This window comes from Numenius arquata, chromosome 17 (assembly GCF_964106895.1).
Source record: "Numenius arquata chromosome 17, bNumArq3.hap1.1, whole genome shotgun sequence".
In the NCBI taxonomy this organism is placed as follows: Eukaryota; Metazoa; Chordata; class Aves; order Charadriiformes; family Scolopacidae; genus Numenius; species Numenius arquata.
Window position 1 is genome coordinate 6,194,817 of NC_133592.1, and position 21,529 is coordinate 6,216,345.

At 38.4% G+C, this 21,529-nt stretch overlaps 1 protein-coding gene across 1 annotated transcript in view; it reads left to right on the top strand.

The window, feature by feature from the left end:
• Positions 1-21,529, top strand: part of CA10 (carbonic anhydrase 10) — a 196,519-nt gene that overhangs the window by 18,923 nt on the left and 156,067 nt on the right. The window contains exon 3 of the mRNA XM_074160272.1: positions 20,343-20,417. Coding sequence (XP_074016373.1) covers positions 20,343-20,417 — 75 coding nt within the window. The remainder of the gene's footprint in view (positions 1-20,342; positions 20,418-21,529) is intronic.

Below are 21,529 nucleotides of genomic sequence, written 5' to 3' on the forward strand. Positions count from 1 at the left end.
AGTTGTTAATAACTTAAATGCTCTGAAGTTCTTCACCATGTAGCTGTTGACCTTTGAGGAGTCTGACTGCTTACTGAGATTATTTCATTAATATCTGCACATTGACTTCCTGCCAAAAAGTCTATCTGCTTTTCCTTTGCATGGTTTTGTTATTTTGAAGGTCTTTAGCTGTGGAATAAAATCCACTATGTAACAAAGAGCTGGCAGAGTTGGAAGCTCTCCAGTAAAAGCCTTCCCAGGTTAAACTCTGGTGATGCTGAAATATTACAAGTGGCCTCCTTTCCCTTGTGCCTTACCTAACATAGCTGTTCCTGAAGAAGGGCAACAGTTAGGTTTAGTTTCCATTGCCCCCAAGAGGATTTTCTACTTGTTATTTACAGGATGGAAATTATACATCGTTTGAACTTTGGACTTAGACTTTGCTTTCATTGTTTTATCAGCCTCAAAACATTTTTTTTGAAGTTGTTTATGATGAGCTTAGTGATCCCTCTCATAGAGTTGATTAGTTATGATGTAAATTACAGTATGGATCTTGTTTCATATTTCGGTGCTCAACATTTCAGCATTGTTGAAGACACTTATACAAGCTGTCTAAAATAACATGTGAATAGCACAATGAAAAAGCACAAGGAAAGGCTGTATCAGGATGGGCTGACTTGAGAGCAGATTAACTTCCAGTGGCCACTAGGAAAATGTCAATTTCTTTCTGATGCAGGATAAAAAAGGAGGAAGATGGATATATCACTATCTCTTATTTTTTCTCTTCTCCTAGTTTCCTCCCCAAAAGGAGAGGAAGGTCAAAATGTCACCTGAAAAAGCTGGATGGAGCTAGCAACTTTCTATGGGCGGTTAAAGATGTCTGAGCTATGAATGTTCTATTTATTGAGCCTACAGGGCTAAGATGAATTTTTTTATGATAGACAGAAATTGATGAGCCCATCAAATACACAGAGGCTGGAGGATGAAGGTATGTTTTATACCTTATCATTAGACTTTGAGTTCCTTCCCTTGGTATATTGGCAAGGCCTGCATTTTGCAAGGGATAAAGTAATTCTCATGTTCCAATCTAGTGGAGTGAACAAACAAACATTCTGCAAATGTTGCAGATTCAGGATCAGTTTCAAAGAGAGCCCAATTAGAAGTGTATGAAGGCAGCCTGGCCTGTCTCCCTGGGATAGGGCATGCATGACTGTAAGTATTCATCTAGTGCCTGCCGGGATGGAGCTCTCCTCCTAATTGGAGCTTTTGAATGCTACTCCAACCTAAATTATATTGTACACAGTAAGTCAGCACAGCTCCACTGATCTTGCTAAATATACATCTGACTTGCACTAGCTGTAGGCTGTCTTGTCCTAGAGGTGAGTGCTGTGGGCCTTATTTTGCTCTGCAGGTAGTAAGGGAACTTGAAGCAAGTGTGAGAAGGCATTATTATTCTTCTCAGTTTTTCCCAGTTTAATACAGTGGAACCTCTGGCTCAGAAGATTCCTAAACCACTAGCTGTAACTAGCTGGGAGGTTTTAGATGAAGATTCTCTCTTTGCTGCCCATTTTTGTATTCTTTTTCCCAGCACTTTTGCTTCTGACTATTGCTGCAAATCAACAGTTCCCAAACTTGTTTGTCCCTGCATCCAGGGCATGGCATACTGGGGGATGGAGCAGCTCTGAGAATCCTTTGCCAGAGAAGGGAGAAGAGTGTGAAAGATCTGGAACAAGAAGTGTCTATGGGTGTCAGGAGCTTAGAGTTTAACCAGTGCTTCACAGTCTTCCCCCATTGGGATTACTTTCTTTCAGGACCTTTACTACAAAGCTGGGGCTCAGCTCTATAGCTCTGACTCCTGATTGTCCTTCCTGAGTGCAGTGCCCGCCCCTTTCCTCAAGTTTCTTTTTACTGCTGTAACTGCTGGTCCAGGTACTCACTTCCCCAGGCGTATTCCCCTCTCCTACTCCCAGAAGCTCTTCAGTAACCCACTCTTAAAGGAAGCACTCATATATCATCTAGTGGGTTCTTCCAATGATCTGGTCTGCTGTTGTTCTTTCATATAAATTACATTCACATTTATTACGGTTGCAAATATTATGCACATTTGTACACAGATGTATGCCCCATCACACTCATACATATATTTCCTTGTATAAGTATGATAAAAATGGAGTCAGCAGCTGAGAGAAACAGATTTCCTTGATAAGCTTGAAATAAGTTACAAAGCCTACATCTTTATCAAATGAAGTGCTTTGGGCTGGATTTTGGTGTCTGCTATAAGTGGGACTGGCTGGCTGGGTGAGGACAGCTGTGCTACGTGCTGGGGTGGGAAGACAAGCAGACAGTTGGTGCGGAGGAGATTGCACCCGAATGAGGTGCTGTGGAATGGGGGAGGCAAAGAGAGAAAGAGAGGAGAAATTAGGTCAGAGAACCAGTTAGTTATGGGAAAGAGAGGAAAGACCTAACCTTGTAATCACTTTGGTAGGTACAAAAATCATGCCATTTTGTAGATTTTTTTTTTTTTTAGTTTTATTAAAAAACAAGAATAGGGGAGAGGCAAGTGAGGAATTCATAGACACTGACAATCTAAAGTTATCTTAACACTTTAGAAATACCAGAAGTATGATTGTCTGTGCAAGAGTTATGTGGGAAAAGACACCAATTTAGCAAATTCTCATTTTATTGCAGAGGTTGTGGGACACAGTGAATAAAGGAGGGGTTTGCAGGAAGAGGAAAATATAGTCACAAAGGAATTTAAGGCTTCTCTAGAGAATAGAATTTTATCACTGTCTTTGCCAGAATTTGTGTTGCTTGGCAACGCACTTTAATCAAAATTTTCAAGGGTGGTCACTAATTGTACATTGCTTGTTTCCCCCATGGCCCGATTTGCAGAAGCGCTGAGCAGTTACAGCTAAAACAAGTCAGTGGGAGAAATGTTTTTTACATACCAAATGCTCTGCAAGTCTAAGTTCCATAAAAATTGTACACTGGGGCTACAAATTGGCTAATAAAAGGTAGAGAACATCTTTCTCTGACTCCGGCATTTATTTGCACATTTGTAGAAAAGGGACACCACCTCTTCAGGAATGCTCAGGAATCAAACATTTTGGGAGGTTGAATCATGTGCTAAAAATCCACGATACTCTTACCTTGAAGTGCTAGGAAGACTGACTGGAGTGGCCTTCTATGGCACTGCCTGGTTGGCTTCAGTTAATGAACCTTTGGAGGGTTTTCTTCTGCACTGAGAGTCTAAGCAGCGACCCTTTCTCTCTATCTTGGTCCCGAGTGTTAGGTTGAGGAAAAAAAATACTCAAATAGTCATCTTAAGGAAAGCATAAAGCAAAACCAGTCCTCTCCTTTTACTCAGCTCTCTACTTCCAAGTGTTGGCCCCACCTGAATTTCTACTGACTTATCTAACCTAAGAACCATTAGGTTCTTAGGTAATTGTTAGGTGCAGGTCTGGGTTCAGCTCATGTTCTGTTGAAGTCATTGTGCAGTTTGACCAGACTGCAGTGGAGAAGAAAGAAGATCAGACCCTTAAAAAGACAGCTTTTGCTCTGTGTATAGAAGGAAGCAAAGCCCAGCGATGCCGTAGCTATGTAATGACAGCAGTCCTCTTGTCTACTGTGGCTTAGACTGAAGTTTGGAAACCTTTTCCTTCCTAAAGTCCAGACAGGTCTTTTTGATATCTTTTCGAGGGGAAAGAGCAAACATTAAAATTAATCTTATTTTTGTCATGTTAGTATAGGATAATGCTAATGTGACTGTGGGCCATATGTAATGAGGTAGCTGGCTTCATCCAGCCCCTAAAGTGCTTCTTAATCTGTGTATTGATGATAATAGACTATCTAGCTCTTCTAATGCATGGGAGACTATTAAAGAATTTCTATATTAGCCTTTTATAAAAGGATACAAGCATGTGTAGGAGGTAAGTAAAACATGTCATGTTTTAATCCATTAGGAGTGACTGTAGTTCTTAATTCAAAGCCTAGAGAACTGTAATTTATTTGAACAGTACATTCTATTTCTATAGTACCGTTTACTCAAATATCTCAAAATGTTTTCCACTAATTGTTATACAGAAATGAGATATTGCTGCTCAGTGTGTAGAACCCTCTTTGGGTAGGTCAAAGACAGTTGACTCACCGCTCACTGCCAAATCAGAATGGTGGAGCTTTGTACTGCATTTCACAGAGATAATTCCCCAGACAGACTATAAAGCAATTGAAAAGATGCCTTGAGGATCTTGAGGCTTCCAGGTCCAAATCTTGTATTGTTCTTAGTGCAGATTTGTGTGAGGCAGGGTGGCTTACAGCTAGTTGATACTCAAAGCTGAAATAGTATAATTGATGCCAGTTTTTTATTACGTTAGTTAAACCCAGTGCAAACGTCTGTGTAAGCATTGTTAGTGGATTCTGACCTCATTTATGTTGATTTATGGTTGAAATTGTATTGATAGTTGTGACAATAACCTGGCTACTGCTGTACTAGTTTCTGTTGACTGACTTCACATGAATTGATGGAGCTTCTGGGTTTGCAGACAAGACTTTGACTTCTTTGAAAGCAGTGTCAGGGAGAAGGGTAGGGGGTGTTAAGATGATGAAGCAGAAGCTTTAATACAAAATGCCTGTTCAGGGTGATAGTTGTCCTAAGGAAATAGGCCAGTGTATGTCCCTCATGTCCACCCAGTACTGTCAACCCCATTTCACCACAGCACTTGTGCATATGATGCCACACTAAATTCAAGCGCATGGCTGAATGCAGATGGAAGAAAAGTGGTGTCATTGTTTAATGGCAAAAAGCAGGCATTTGGAGTTTAAGGTTTAATATTTTCCTTGGTTAGGCTGTCTTTAGCATTCCTTTGTCATTTTTTTTTAAACCTGGGATGAATGAAAAGTTCAAGGGAAAAGAAAAAGATTGGCACTTGAGATCAGAGGTGACATGATTTCAGAAGTGTTGTACTTTTTGAGACAGTTGAAATTTGCTAAGCTTCTCAAACACCTTGACACTTACTGAAATTACAGCAGTGTTATCTGTGGATTACCGCTGTGTTTAATAGCAACAGAATGGTTAATGCCTAACATTTTAATGTGTACTTAGCCTCTGATCTGTGACAAGTCTATAATTGTGTATTGAAAATTCTTTAAAGATGTATGGTGAAAAGTGATTAGTGATTGTTTTTGGATTATTGACTTAATTTCCAAAAGGGAATGCCTAGCCTTTTGGGGTTTTGTTTGTTTTAATACTCAGTAATGTAGCTTGATGGTCCACAAAATCGTATGGTTTTTTTACTTTTCGATGTAGAATAGCTACCAAAAGAATTATAGGAAAGAAAATGTCGATGTCTTTATGTGGTAAAGATGTAAAGATATAGTTTGTTAAATGCTAGTCATGCCAAAGTGTTCACTCATGCCAAATTCACCAAAAAGTTTTGCAATTGTATCACTTAAATACCACCCAAAGGAGAAAATTTGTTCTTTTACTCTGAGTTATTTCTGGGGTAGAGAAGATGGAATGGTGTAGATCTTTCAACTCAAATCCAATCCACTGCTATCCCTACAAAGACTGTTAGAATAAATTCTGCCCTATGACTGCTAGGATAAATACTGAGAATTACTGAATTGTCTTTGAAGAGAAGCATATTTTAAGAAAGCATGAACCCCCAAATTGATTATTTTTGTTTGAGTAGTCTTCTAGTTTTTTTGGGAATAAACAGACAGTAATTACTTCCTTAATATCAGAGGTTGTTGTTTCGGTTGCTGCCCTCACATCTCCCACAGACTCAGGTTGCTTTCTAATGGCAGAAAATAATGGAAAGAAATGGTGAGTGTTTGTAAAGTAAATATTATCAGCATTGGGTGAACCTGCTGATGGCATAGCCCCATATCTAACCAGCTGAGCTGTGCAGCAATAGTACAAGTCCAGTCCCACATTCTTCATATCTACCTTGGGTTGCAGTTGTGGAAATCACAATTAAAGACATCCGTACTCAAAAAGAAACTCTGTGGTACAGATGGGTCACAAAAACATGTGTGTTAGTTCTGGAACCATGTTCAGTGCATATTTGAAGTCATCAGAATAATTCCTATCAGTTTACATGTTTTAGAACGTGCCTAGTGTAAGCTGTTATGAGAGCATCATATATCAAAATGTTGTGTTCTGCAGAGTGCTGCGTCAGTCTTGTTAAATCTTATTAATCTTCACTCGTACAGGAAAACTTTGAGTTACATGGACTGCTTTCATTAGTAAGAGTTACAGGCTCAAGCTCCTTATGTATGATGATGTACCAGCAAGAATACCATAAACATGCATGAATTTGAGAACCAGGAGGTGAAGGCAGGACATGGTAAAACATTGCAAAAAGGAGACACATGCAGAAAGGATTTGGCCTAAGGTCTGAAGTAGAATAGGTTGAAATAGGTGCAGCCATGGTTAAACTGTTTGTTCTCCGGGTAAATAACGGGGTTTCTCAAATTCTTAAATACAGATGATGATCTGCGTTTTGTACTGTTTCTAGCATATGACCTCTACAACTTTTTGGTGCTGCAAAAAGTACAAAAAATAAATAAGAGCAGTCTTATCAACATATTGCTGCACAAAGTCGTGTTGGGGAAAAAACAGATGCCACATACACAGTACCATAAGGATTTAAGAAAACACATGATTCCTTTTAGGTATGTGGCTGGAGCAACTCCAACCATGTGTGGAAGGGTGGGGATCAGTCTGACTAATGTAAAATAAGTTGGCATCTTCTGGTACTGAGCTTAGTTTCCTGTATGACTGAGTGAAAACCTGGCATTGTAGCACGCCAGTCGCTGTGAACCTGGCCTGGTATGAAGTTGAAAGCTGGATAAAGGACCCTGGTGTAAGATCCTTTCCATGCATCCAGTTTTGTCATCCAATTTTGACCCTAAGCATCTGTCTAACGGCTCAAAATCAAGTTTACAGAGTCAATAGTATTGTTCATTGCATAATTGTATGGTCACCCAGCCAGATATAGTGGACTTTGATTTGTGTGCATTATTCTTCAGCCCTCACTTGGTTTCCCTGGTGGTTAGCGTAGAGTTTCATGAACAGCAAGGCAGGCATTTATGCGAAGGAAAGAACTCAAATGTGCAGAATTCAGTCCATTTCTCCTGGCTACTAGTGTGACAATTTTAATGTCTATGAGGCTGATGTCAAATTGTCTTAATATTGTGGACACAAACAAGATTTTGTTTGCTTGAGATTAATTTCAGTATTCCAAGTATTTTTTGAAAACTGCTAATCTCCTGACTAGCTTGCCTAACATTTGGTAGATTATTTCAAGCAGACTTAAGAGTTTATAGAGCAGCTGAGATGTTATGCGTAAAATTCAATGTGTTCCAGTGGGAAGATCAAAGGCCTGGAAGTAACTTACTTCCTACAGAGTCTGACCTCTCCCATCAGCGTCGTCACTGACTTCTGCATGCCTTTCCACCTATTCCTTATCTACTGGTGCTCCTCACCACCCAGGCACAAGCCAGATCTAATCCTGCAGCCGTAGAGCCAGATTAGCCTGGTACACAGTACTGTAGCTGGTACGACCTGCTGAGAGACAGAACAGTATATCTATTTGGATATATACACCATGTGTGATTTCAGGCAAATCACAGTAAAGGAAACGACAAAGTCAGTTCTCAGCAGAATGTGGTTGGTACTTTCCTTTCAGGACTGCAGATGCTTTGAAGGGGGCAGTCGGGTTGGCCATGCCTTTTTCATTTGTACCTGCAACCCCTTCTGCATACATAAATCAAAGGCTTAAGTGGCAAAGGTTGAAATACAGGAAAGAGGCAGGTATAGGACATGAGGACATGATTTTTGTTAGATGCTGCGTTTATGGAATAGATCTATAGGTCTGCAGATCCCACTGTTCTCTGTTCCCATCTACAGTGCTCAGCATATGCGGATGACACAACAGACATTAATTTGTGGATAATCAGGTTATGGGTTGTCTGTGTCTCCAGGGTACGTAGTGTGTTCTTCAGGCAGCTGTACTGCAATGAATTTGCCACAGTTATCCTGAATTGTTATTTGAAGCATTCACTGATCAAAATTGAATACAATAAGAATCTTAAGTGAACGAAACAAAGCTTCTCCAAATTGGCCTGAATTCAAGGACGTTTTCCCCTATTTCTGATAGTCTGAAAGCTGGTGCTCTGGGGCTCTTGGTCTTACTGCTGTTGGAGTATATTACTTTGTATTACTGGACCATGGTTGTGTTTTTAAAGTTGAATATCTATTCATATCAATAGATGGACAACTGTTTAGCATTTTGATAAATTAAATGATGTAGGCAATGAGTGTTATTGATGGGCACGTTTTTCTGTACTGCTGTCATATTCAGTAGTTAGCACAATAGTTGGTAGGCAGCTAGTCTTTATGGCTAAGGTACTGGAACGAGCCTGTCTGCAGCTTGTCTCCAGATATAACAGCCTGGTAAGGAGGGAAACATATATATCTAAAATCTACAACTTCTATTTCCAATCCTGAGTTGGTTTTACCCTCACTAAAAAAAAAAAAAAAAAAAAATCTTTCCTCTTGCTACAGGCAACAATAAAAGTCTGTCTGAAACTTCTGTGGGTTTTGACTTCGAAGAAACAGGACTACACAGATGAAAAGAAGGAAAGAGAGGAAATCCCTGATGAAATCTTCGCAGTGACATATTTCTCCATACAGTTCCCTTGAACTAAATATGTTTTTTAAGTTCTTTCCTTTGGTGGATTTTTTATTTTTCTTTTATCTGTTGTCCAAAGTCTTATATGTCAAAGACAAGGAGAGGAAGCTATGAACAACAGATACCTAAATGAAAGTGTTTTTTTTCTATCTGGGATTTCTGCATCAATAATTTAGAAAGTGATTAAAATTCTAGATCAGCAATATGAAGCAGGTACAGGCATCACAGCTAGTGTGAAATATCTTCCATCTTCAAAACTGAACGAGAGAGAGGAAAGAAGCGTATCACTGCTTTTGACTAATGGCTAAAGAAGTGGCTGAGAAGGATGAATAGAGGACACCTTTGTAAGGACCAAGAAGCCAAGAAATTTAGTAGGGTTCAGAAGGATAAGCTGCTCTCTAAAGTCACTCAGAGTAGACAGAGCTGTGTTATTTCTAGCCAAGAAAATTGTTGGTTGATTGATACGAATAACAGAATAGCAGCAGAGTACCAGAATAATGCTGCTGTCTCAGGAATCAGTCCAGAGAGGGGGAAGGGTATGACTTCTTCCAGGATCAGTGGATAAACATAACTATGGACAGATGGATGATCGAAGTAATCTCTGAGGGATATTCCACAGAACTGCAGGGATGCAAAAATGGTGGTGGAAGGCATGGAGAGTGATTTGTCTCTTGTCAAGACGGAGCATTACAAAGTAAAAAAAAAAAAAAAAAAAAAGTTCTTCCTGATCTTCACCTGACAAGTGGGATAAACAAACAATGCTTCCAAACTAGTACAATTTTTTAGGGGTGTCTCTTGAAAATAGTCCAAAATAAACGAGTAAAAGCTCTACATTCAGGTATTTTTATGGCTGTCATCACTGTAATATCTAAACAGTAATTAATGAATTGGAATGTCAATACAATATGACATGGTTGGCAGCTGAGATGAATAAGACGTTCTTTTCTTATCTGTCTTGTCTTCCTCTGGCAGCTGATCTGACTAGAATGTTTTTTTCCCTGTTGCTGCTCCACAGTTCCTCCTCTGCAGTTCAACTTTTCCACAATTATTTCCAATCTCTGATTTTAGAACTCTGAAAAAAAGCTGGTTTTCTTCACTTTTTCCAGATTTGGATAACCTTTCACTTTAACATTGATGGTAACTTAGGGTAAAATGTTAGTAGTGAAATATATGTATTCTGTTTTATTAATAGGGGTTGACTCTTCATCATTTGGGTTACAGGGACATAAGTGGATTGAGGTGTCGATAAGTCTACTTTATTTTCTTCTCTACTTTCCTAAGCTGCCTCTTGTACTGTAAATTAATTTTATGCAAAGTAAGTTAATGCTGGTAATACACAACATTTGTGTTTGTCTCGTGGCCAGTTTAATACTAATGGGATTCTGAGCTGTGCACTTTGTTTTTTTTAAATTATTTGGGGTTCATTAATGATGTAGTGGGTAAGTATAAAGGTACTTTGCAACCTTGGATAGCTTTTTATGATGCAGGGCCAGAGTCTCTGCTTACTCTTTGGGGACTCTAAAGAATCATGCTGTTGGGAGTTGCTCTAACTTGCCCTAACTATCTCAGAAGTAAATATCCTTCTTTAGTCTTTTCTTACTTCCAGTAATATACAGTTATTTTCCACAGTTTTGCCAAGAATGTGAGTGTGGGAAATGTATATAAAAATCCTGTATTGTTAACATGGATCTTGGAATTTTTGATAGCCTATGGCATCTCATTGTTTGGTAGCACACAGAAACAAACCGATGATCCTAACCCTTTTTGGCAATTTAAAGGGAATGTAATGAGTTGGTTGCAATTTAAGATTCTTCTAGACTCGTGCCATGTATAATAATGGGAATATGCATAAACTGAGATCTTTTGAAAACCTGCATGATGTAAGAACATTATTTTGAGCCAGTCAAGATCTGCTTTAGTCTGAAACAGTACTTTATGTTGAAAAATACATCACAATCTTGTTAACACCACTGAAAGTACTGCTCTGTACTGGAAGAAAGGCTGTCAGTTATTAATTCAGAAAAATTAGCTACAAAGTGGTTTTTTTTCCCCTATTCTGTTAAGAAACATCTAGTAACCAAGAACCAGCTATTCCTAAGAAACGGATAAACTGCAGTGGTGATGGTGAAGAGCAGTTGCAATAAAGCCACATTATGATGGCTTCAATTTTCTGTCATGATGCCACTGACTGAAATGGATCCATATCTTGGCTTAGCCTCTGACATTAGATTTCTTGATGCTAGCAAAGCTGTTATTATATGGCCAGAAAAACATTTTTTGACTTTGTGATCTCAGAAAGCGCCAGGACATAAGGTTTAAGTGCTGAGGATTTAGGTAGTTCAGTGAGCTGTGAGATGATCTGGATTAGTGCCCTGACTGTCAACCCCAGGATGACTAGAAATCTAGGTCTCTGAATCCAATTCAGTAAAATCAAAATAATTTTGCCTCCCCTTTGCCATTAGCTTTTGAATGATTGTGGTGTTTGTTGCAATTGCTTTTGTTTATATGTAGCTATGTTAGCCAGGAGAAAATTACTCTTCCTGTCTCAGGAACATGCATAATTTTATGTTGACTGAAGTTAGAGTAATGTATGTGTAAGACCTACAGATGGCCATTGATAGTTCTGCTGTGTTTTCAAGGGAGAAAACTCCTTCTTTCTTCTTTCAGGTATTTCCCTTTAAGATTGTGGAAAATCCTCGTAATAGTATTACTTAAGCGTTACGAATTCTCTGCATATGATGTAGCTCTTTAGAATGTACCATATCACGTTCTGGACTGCAAGTTTTTGTGTGCTGTAGAATTCTGTGGGATTTGAGGCTGCTGTGTATTTTATAGGATCAAGCACCTAATATTGATGCCGTGCCATTAGTTTTGAGGTTAATTGGAAGACCTTTATTTTTTCCCCTTGAGTTTGCCTGAGCAGTGATGAATACTTAAATTCTGGGCACAGTTATCTCATGGGAAGACTGCTGAGAAATAATTTCTCTTTCCTGGAGCCAAAGATTTGGGAAAAGAAAAAAGATCTGCCCGTGGCAGCTAACAGGACAGTCCCTGGCGGTACTATTACTGATTGGTAACTTTCTGTTTAGAGAGTACAGAGAGCAACAAGGTTCAGAAACCCGATGACACATCAATATCGTGTGTGCTTCTGAGGAAGGAACTTAGTGGTTTCCTTTTAAAGGAAGCCCTATTAATTTAGCATTAAAAATGTATTGAACTTTAAAGGCTCAAGGATATTGAGGCCATTTCTTTGAAGTTGCTGTGGGTCCCCAAACCGCATTGAAATTAATGGGAGTAAAAGGCATGCAGTGCAAAGTTAATATCACAAGATATCTTTCTTCTTCTTACTGCATTATTTTATAGAGCTCTTCACACTTTATATCTAGACATGATTAAACAACCATTGGAGAGGAACTACCCCATCTGACACAACACAGAGTTGGCTATAGTGTATGCTGACGCTTCTGTCAGAGACTCTGGAAAACACTGAGGCAGCCGAATTGTATTAATGTGGTTTAGGACCCATGGAATCCTAAGCATGCCATCAAAGCCTGAGATAAAGGGTGCTGAGTCTCCAGTGTTACCCTTTGAATTTCCCACACTGCTTGCAATCAGTATTATGTTCTAATTGCTGCAATGTAGCTGTGTATTTTCCTCCTGCATTAATTTAATTACTTTGATTTCTTGCAGTAGTTCAGCTTTGATGCAATTTCAACTCTTGTGTCACAGAAGGAAAAGAACTGTACCTCATTCAAAAGTAATACCAATCCCATAGATATGTTCGGGGTCTGAGGAAACAAAGCATCCCTAGGAAAATTCGCATCCCTAGTTGATAGTAATTAGTAAGTAGAACCTTCAGCATTCTTTCACACCAAACAAAGCTGCTCAGCTTTCCCGGACTGCATATATAGAAGTTCCCTGTCTCTCAGTCATTTCAGAAATTAAATTGTGCCGAACAAGAAATTATGAAAAAAGTATTAGTTTAAAAATTGAAGCACATAACATTAGGTGTAACACTGCTTTAGTATTCCAGCCATGTTAGCCAAAAACTACTTGGAGATGGTCAACATACTATCTTTTACGTTATGTGGTCTGAGCCTTATACATGTGTGTTAGTCACATTAGAAGGACAGCAGCTTTACAGGGACATTAGATGTTCTACAAATTGAGTTAGGAACAATACGCAGAGTTTTGTCTTAAATTGGGTGCAGTGACATAAAGTAATTCACCCTGCAGTGCAGTCCATCATTTACACTGATGTACTTAGGTGCTCAGGGAAGAATAAGTCAAAGTGGTTTTAACTTTTTCTGACAAATCTTTAGATACAGCCCATGGTATTGTTCATTTATTTTAGAACTTAAATAACAGTTGCATGATTTGGTATATATACCTTATGGAAAAGTGCTTATTAGAAGTTGGGACCCACCACCCAAAATGGTGTTTATACAGCTTCCTTTTAACAGCGTGAAGTTACCTAGTGTGTCCATCTCCTGTTCTCTATAAACGTTATTTGGAATGATTCCTGCTTATACGTAGGTTTAAAAAAAACCTATTTCAACTGTTTTGATAGTATTCAGAGGTCAGAAAGCAAGGAAGTTGTTAACTAATTGCATTTCTACAGCTGAGTGAAGCACAACTTATAAGCGCCTAATGAGCACAGTTTCATGGGATCCCTTCTACTAAATCTTACTGTTTCCTTTCTTGAACAATGGGATGATAACTGGTATTACAAGCCAGTTTTTACAGGTCGATAAATGAAAGTGCAGTCACCTGCAAGATTAATAGCAGAGGAAGAAATCATATTCTGGAGTCCTGCCTGCTAGTTTTGTGCAGTGGTCTTTAGATTGGCTATCACTTGCCTTGCCCCTTTCCTTGCCTTTTAAGATTTGAAATTCTTTACTGAAAACATTCACAAATATATTTGACTGGGGATGAGAATAATATCTGCCCAAGATGCTCCCCTCTGCTGAACAGAGCTCAGCCTTATACATACTTCTTAATTCCTGCAAACCGAGCTATTGCTAGATGCTACCAAAGTCTTGCAGAGTTCTGGTGAGAGTGCTGTAAGCAGAACTAATGTGGGCTTAAGTACTTGTAAACGTCTTAGTTTATGGTTCTTCAAGTAGCATTTAGTGACTCTGGACACTCAATAGCTCTCATCAAAGGCCAACTACATAGGGACAGCAGATGCAGCTAGCTGTTAGCTATCTTGTAATGTTATGTCACATTGTCACTACTACCAGCCTATGTATGAGTCTGCTTGTATGAAATCTCACCCTTTGGCCCAGGTTTTTAATTGGAATCTTATCAGGGAACAAAATTAGAATAAACAGAAAATACACAGAATAGTCAAGTCTCTGTGACATAGCAGAGTTCCAGTGATAATGCCTTACTTTTGCCCTCGGATGTGATAAAAACAGGTCACGTCCATTTTGCTTGTGTTGAATACTGTTTGGAATTCACAGCAGCAGTGAGAGCTTTTACACATGGGGATGGTGGAAGAAGGATTTATGGAATTGGAAAGTATTAACTTAATGAAAGAGCATTTGCATGTTTTCTGAGCAAAACATTATCAAAAAAAAAAAAAAAGAAAGAAATCTGGCATAGCTGATGAAAGCATTTTATTTATTGATCCCTTTATAATCCTTTGTTTTCCTTTTCCTCCCTTGTCATATGGTGATGCATACAATGTAGGCTGTAATATTCATAAGCAGACTAACCTTTCTTGTCCTGTAACTTCACTTATAAATTATGCTTTATATAGTGCCTGAAGTGTGTGTTGTTAGCTTCTTTTTATATAAAAAGGCTGCATAAAAACATCTTAAATAATAGCTACAATTATGTACAGACTTGTTTTAAGCAAACTGAACATTAATTATAGAGAGCTGGATCTTCAGCTAATTGCATCTGCTTAGTTCCCCTGCTGTCAGGTTCACTTTGTACACGTGTATTCCATCTACTTTAAGAGGCATTTGTTGGTGTGAGCCAAAAGCTGGTACTTGGGTGACTGAAGATGTTGAAACTGATTTTTTACATTGAGTAAGTCTGTGTTCCCTCTGAAGTTTAGGCAACACATCTTTGGGTTTAACAGTGTGCAAAATATCCATATAAAATGTAAAAATTAAAATGATTAAAAATAATTACAAAGTATGTACATTACCTAAGATTCTGGAAATGGAATTTAGCAAAAAAGATTAAACTTTTTCTTAATTTTTTTTTAAAATCATTCTGCAACGTTCTCTCCAGGGCTAATTTTCAAATAGAACACATGATCCTCTGAAACACTACAGGAAAATTCCTCTAATCTTACTTTTTGCAATAAGGCACAGCCGTCTTGGATTACTTGTCAATGACAAAAGAAGATACCTTGAGAGTGATGAAGCTACTCAGAGTCTGCTATGGAACTCTGAATGGAAAGTCCAATAGTATCACATAGCTAAGCAATAGCTTCTGCTAGCTGGGAGAGAAACAGGGTAAGGCCTATAAAGCCAATAGTCTGTGGGACATAAAGGGTGGATATAAGTGAAGATCATACCAACATCTAATACCTTATAAATATATCTTTCATTTTCAGTGTTCACTATTGTAATAGCAGATTTGAGGATTTATTTTTCTTGTAGTAAGCACTATGCCATTTTTCTGTGAGTTTCATATCAAAGTATTAGCAATGAATTAATGCTTTGCACAAAGTTCATTATGAAACTATATGGCTCATAGTTGCAGAAGGTTTTCTTTTTAATCTCATAACTATGCAGAAGAGGTAACAGTGATAAAAATGTGATCATGTATTTAATGCCAGGGCAATACAAGCCAGGTTATCACAAGCAAGACACTTAAGATGTAAGTTGAGTAGGGATAAGCATGCAGAGTGATTAATATAGCAATCAGAAGAGCTCAGATCAATAAAATTCGGATGAAAAAAGATTTTCTTTCCTAACTGGTGTGAGCCTGATTCTCCCCAGTCTGGCATTTTTCATCTGCGTGAAATGGCAGTAAAGTGAACGGAGAATTCTCATCAGGCAGGATTCTAACAGATGTGCGTGGCAAACGATGGCATCAGATACAAGCCTTTTTATCTTTTATTTAAGTATAGAAAGTAAATAAGTAATTGTAGAGTGACTTGTTTCTATCTTGCAAATAAGCATATTTACTGAGGGGTATTTTGTATTAATTACAGCATTTTATATTGTGTCAGCATTAGCATTCCAACAAGATGAAGACCTCTTTGAGCTGCAAGTTATATGCAGATATTTGAGCATCTGCAACATCGTACCTGGTATCTGATACAATGTTATCTGATGATTTTAAATTAGTTTTACTGACTGAGCAACGACTTCTCTTTGAAACATAAGTCTACTCATTTTAACCTCTAAGATAGGTACAGTTAACTGATGACTTATGGCGCATTGGTATCTTTTGCTATTTGCATTTACTGTACATTTTTATGATCCTGTACAATGCTGTTTCCTTATGTATGGAAGTCACAAAAATGCACAACGTCTTGCTGAACTTAGCCTGTAATTTTATGCTCCGCAATGAGACATACCTATAATAATCTGACAAAATGAAAGCAACACATGTCATATCAGCTCCAAATAAATATCCTGTCTCCTCTACAGCAGCTGCTTTGAAAGAGATCTGACATAATGGTGTTATATCAGCAGAGCTACTAATCTCAGATACTAGTGATTTCAGTGCCGAGGGAGAGAACACTGTAGCAAATGGAGGTCATTCAATATCCTCTAGCACTTCGGACAAAGGTGGCAGTTTGGACTGTCCTTACTAATGGCAGAATACAGTGCTGATGCTAATACTGCTGTTGCAGAGCTACTTGTGCAGGTAATGTGGTCCTAACAGCAAAGTGTCTGTTCAGATGGGCCTGTTTATTTTGATGCCTTGCAGAAGCAAGAGTATTTCTTGGAAGTTAAAGGCTTACTCTAGGTATTAGTGGTAAAAGCAGAAGTCTCTGATGTATCAGAAATTAATTAATTTTATTTTAGATATTTAACCCTCTTTAGGAATACAGAATTGCTTTCTAGACCTTTTGCCTCCTCAGTATCCTATGTGACATATCATGCCAAAAAAAGGAGCTGCCATGGAGGAGCTGCAATGTTCTGGTAGAAACATCGGAGTATTGGAATCCCCAAAGCAAGTGCACGTCTCTCTTTATGGTCCTCAACTGGGAGAATTGCAATGAAGGGTATGATAGTTTTACTTTAACTGAAATAAGAAGGATGCTGAGAGAATTTTGCTATTTTCAGTGTCATGAGTTGGCACATACGAAGAATCCTTTTCCTTGGCAACAATTCCTGAGCCATAAGGTTGAACCTGTTTACCCAGGAGCAGTGCCATTCTGTCAGATGGGCACTGATACACCAATTGTAGAGACCCTGTGTTGTATGTGCATCAGGTGTAAGTGTCCCAGATAGAATTCTCAGCAAGGATTGTCCATATGTCAGTTCATTCTAATTTTATATTCCCTTGTTCCATTATTAATCCAGGTATGGGTCTGATTATGTTTCAAAAATAGAGAACAGCTTTTTTCTCCTTTAATAAGACCTCTTGCCCACTTATGTAACACAGAATGGAGTAGTGGTTTAGGAGAAGTTTTTGGAGAACAAACTTTTCTCCCTGGCCTTACCAGACCCCCTCCTTTTCCATTCAGAGAAATGAGAGCTTTATAAATCCTTTTCCTTTCTAAGCAAAGTCCCTGTAGGATCCATCAGAGTAAATCTTTGGCACCAAGCTAGATTTCATATGCACAGCAGAGTGGAAATCTGTGTTCAGTCACTCTTTGCACTATTTTGCAGGATGTTTTGTCTGAACTAGTATAAAACATTGAGGTTTCAGGGTTCAAGAAAGAGCGTGGCACTGGGGATTGCCTCCCTAGTCTAGGGGATTGTCTCACAACAACCACCAGCCTTTCTTCTTGATTTCCTCAGTGGCCTCAGTTTTCTGTAAATCAGCAGGACTCCCAGGATTGCTCTTGCCCTGTCTTAGATATTTTATATGGCTATGGTACAACATCTTATTTTGCTTATTTTTATACTCCTATTTATGTGTTTTGTTTTCATGTGTATGGAAGAGATAACAATCTGATATCTGTGGAATGTGCAGAGTGATGCCAGGTCATGCTCTTCTGTGATAGCTGAAGCAATTGTACTGGCATCCAATTATTTAGTACAAAGCTTTGATAATCTAATTTTCTTGCTCGTGTCACGCAGTCTGTTCTATACTACTGCAGCAGATTTGAAAAACTGTGGCAAGAATCTTATTTGTCCTAATATTCCTTCTGGAATTAGCCCAAGTGTTTGGGCAATACACTGAAGCAGAGTTGGCCTCTTTTGATTTTAGTTTAACTTAAACTCTGAAAAATGGATGATATTTTTCTTCTGGACTCGGCATGTATCATTTAGATTGGCCACAGAATGGGTAAAAGCAATATGTTTTTCAAATGTATATGTTCTATGAATGCTGCCAGTAAGCAGTTGCATTTGAAAATACCCAACCTCCCTGAAGTCTTCTTAACTTGCCTCTATCTACTTACATACTTTTTTCATCCACTTTTAAAATGCAGCTGGCTCTGGTTGGCTGAACCAGCTTTAGCTGTGTATATTACTACAAGATGCGCTTTAATGCAATGTAATTTTCTGGGAAATTTTAAGTAGAAGAATGATTGCTGGGCTTGGTTGGGACTCACTCATTAGTATCCTCTCCTATTGCTGAAGCGTTCTGAAATCTTTAAGGACTTCTGTTGCAGAGCATACAGGCAAAAAAGCAACCTGCATAAACCAGTGTTGAGATCCAAAAAATTGCACTTCAGCTGGATATGAATATTTTGCTGCTGAGATATTTTGATTGTGGGCTGGGATTTGCCATTTTCCAAATGTTTGTATAGGGCAGTCCAGCAAACAAAGCCACACACAGTTTGAGTTCTCTAGGCAATGTTATAAAAGCTAAAATAATGAAGATAATGTCCTCTGCAAACTGTAAAGAGTGCACAGTGGAGTAGTCCTTTCAGTTTAACGTGTCACCGTTCAATTAATGGAATGAGCATCATTACTGCAAAGAGAAATCTGCATCTACACATACCCTATTCCACTAGTGTGTCTGGATTTCTGGTAAAGCAGTGTTGATCATTCTGTCAGTATGTTTAATTAACTTCAGCTTTACTTTTGTTTCTGCAATTTACAGTCAGTTAAATCATAAACATTGTTTTGTTACTGATAGAACAGTATGTAATGGTCATCATCTTGTATCCTTTTTAATCTGAATGTCGCATCCTCTTTGTAATTTTTAATGACAACAACAATTTTTATTATATTGCTGGAACTTTTCCCAGGGTAATTGTGCCTTTTGTATGTAATATGTGATCTAGAAATGAAACTGCAGCAGAAAGCTGCTAAATCCAGCATCTTCTGTAGCTGTGTATTTATGTTAAAAAATTCTTGGACCTAGTGAAAGAGATTTAAAGTATCTTATAAAACCAAACCAAACCAACATTTAAGTTAATGATACACAGGATGGCGGAGCTTTCTGTAGCTCAGTGAAAAAGAGTTGCTCTAAATAAGAAAATATCTAGCAAAATACAAGTGAAGGCAGAACAGATTTGCATATCAGGTCTGATCTGCTATCTTATGGAAATCAACTGCACGTTTGTCTTGCTGTGTGTCTGTATGCCCTTCATAAGTATTTCCAGTTAACAGTTTTTACATTTTGACCACAAAATTTGCTCCTGTTCTGATTTCCTTCAAGACAAAGAGAAGTAATGACCTTATGACTAGCAAACTGACTGATCAAGATCTTTCTGCTCTTGGCTTTTCAGGAATTTAGAGAAGTCATTTAAGCAACAGTCTCATTGTGGCAAACCTTATCCAAAGCTTAAACGTCAATTGCTACAGCCTTCAGAACATTGGTCAAAGAAAGCTTTTATTGTGTAACTGCCCTGTGCTATCAAATGCAGCTGGAATAGAGTTGTGTGTCACATATGCCTAACAGAAGCAAGTGTCTTGCCTGGCTACCAGGATGACTGTGGTGGGGGATAAGTACTGGGGGCTACATTGCAGACAGAGAAGACAGCAGAAAAAACTTAACAGCATAAGCCAATATTTGTGAAGCTATGGGCTATGCATTTCTGTTCAGGTTTCAGAACTCAGAGCACATGGGATGAGAGGAGAAGCAGCTATAGACACGGCTATTGCCTGTGGTTAACTCCGTCACTTCTTCCTATTCAAAGTGAGAGGTTATTGGAGAACTAGGGAAAGGAAGGGGGAATACTGCTTTTCAGTCCACCAGTTTGGACTTAGATATTGACTACTGTATAACTGTATATAAGCACACTCTTTTTCTCCGCATTTTTATCTCATGCTGAATTTTTGGGTGGCACAGAAAGGGCTATAGACCCTCGTTTATACCTGAATTTTTGAGTTCAGTGATCTGTTCTTCAGAAGCTGAGTATGTTTTACTGTAAGAGAAACAGGGACAAAGTCCTCTAAGATACAGATGCTTAGCATAATTCAATAAATTGAATAAACATCGCTTGGAAACTTGAGGAATGGCTTTTCTATAGAAGATAATACCCTGTTAAGAGTTTCCAAAGTTTAGGTAATTAAATATTTCCTATGCCTTGCCTTAATTTTATGGTTTCTTTGATTATTTTTTTTCTAGCTCAACAAAATTCACCAAAAATCCATGAAGGCTGGTGGGCTTATAAGGAGGTGGTACAGGGAAGCTTTGTGCCAGGTAAGTGTAATTTAAAATTCTTAGTATTTATTAAGTATTTTTTCACTGGAATTAATACAGTTGGGTTTGGGGAAGAAACCTGGAGAACATAATCACCTGCTTTCAAGAAATTTCAGCCTTCCCGATTTGCATGACCCAGATAGATGCCCAGTAGAAGGTGAATGAAAAAGACACTTGCTTAACAGACTTTTTCTAACTATTTAAGCTTAAAGTTATCAAGAAAAATAATTTAATTGTCAGCATGTAAAGAAACATATGTGATCAAGTAACGCTTGTGGTATTCTAGTCTTAATACCATGAGAAATTTGGGTTTGGGAACATCCTTAGATGATTAAGGAGAAGACAGTCATGACGCAAACTTTCAATAAGGAATCTCTTTTAGACTAGTGTGGAGAGACACCTCCTTTCTGAGCACCCTGAATTACCCATATATGTTGAATATTGGACTAACCTAGCACACGTCCTCAAGAATTGGTCTAGAAGGACATTTATGACCAGCTCACTGAAGCAGCAATAAAGAAAGTAAAGGTAATTTGGGGGCACCTTTCTTGTAGACTGTCATGTTTCTTTGAAATCTAACTCTGCAACCTGTAAGCTTGAGAAGAAGAGAAAAATCCCATGAATTTTTACAAAACAAACAACTAAACTTTTTCAGCAGCACCTAGATTTTGGAGTCTTTGAAAACTATATTTAAAGCATTTCAAGGATGCATTTTATGTTTATGATCTCAGACTAACACATCACAAAGGATATTTTAGTGCATATTAAGTTTATCCATGTTAGCAGTCACATATCAGATCTTGCATGAGATGCTAATTAGCACCTGAGAGGTGATAGCTGCAAGGCAGTCTGAGGAGCCATAGCTGAAGTTGCTGACTGATGTGCACTGAAGCAAACAGCTATAGCCATCTGCTAAGATGTTGCCTTTCCACAGCTGTTTGTCCAGTCCCAGGGCTGGAAGTTACCACCCCCAGAGATCCTAGAAAGGAGTATTTGTGCAAGACTGTTGCTGCAGTTCAAAACTGGCATCTAATCTAATATGATTGACATGAATACAGCTCTTTAGCTGCTTGGGGGAGCAACCACAAGCATAGAGATGACTAACTGGGGGT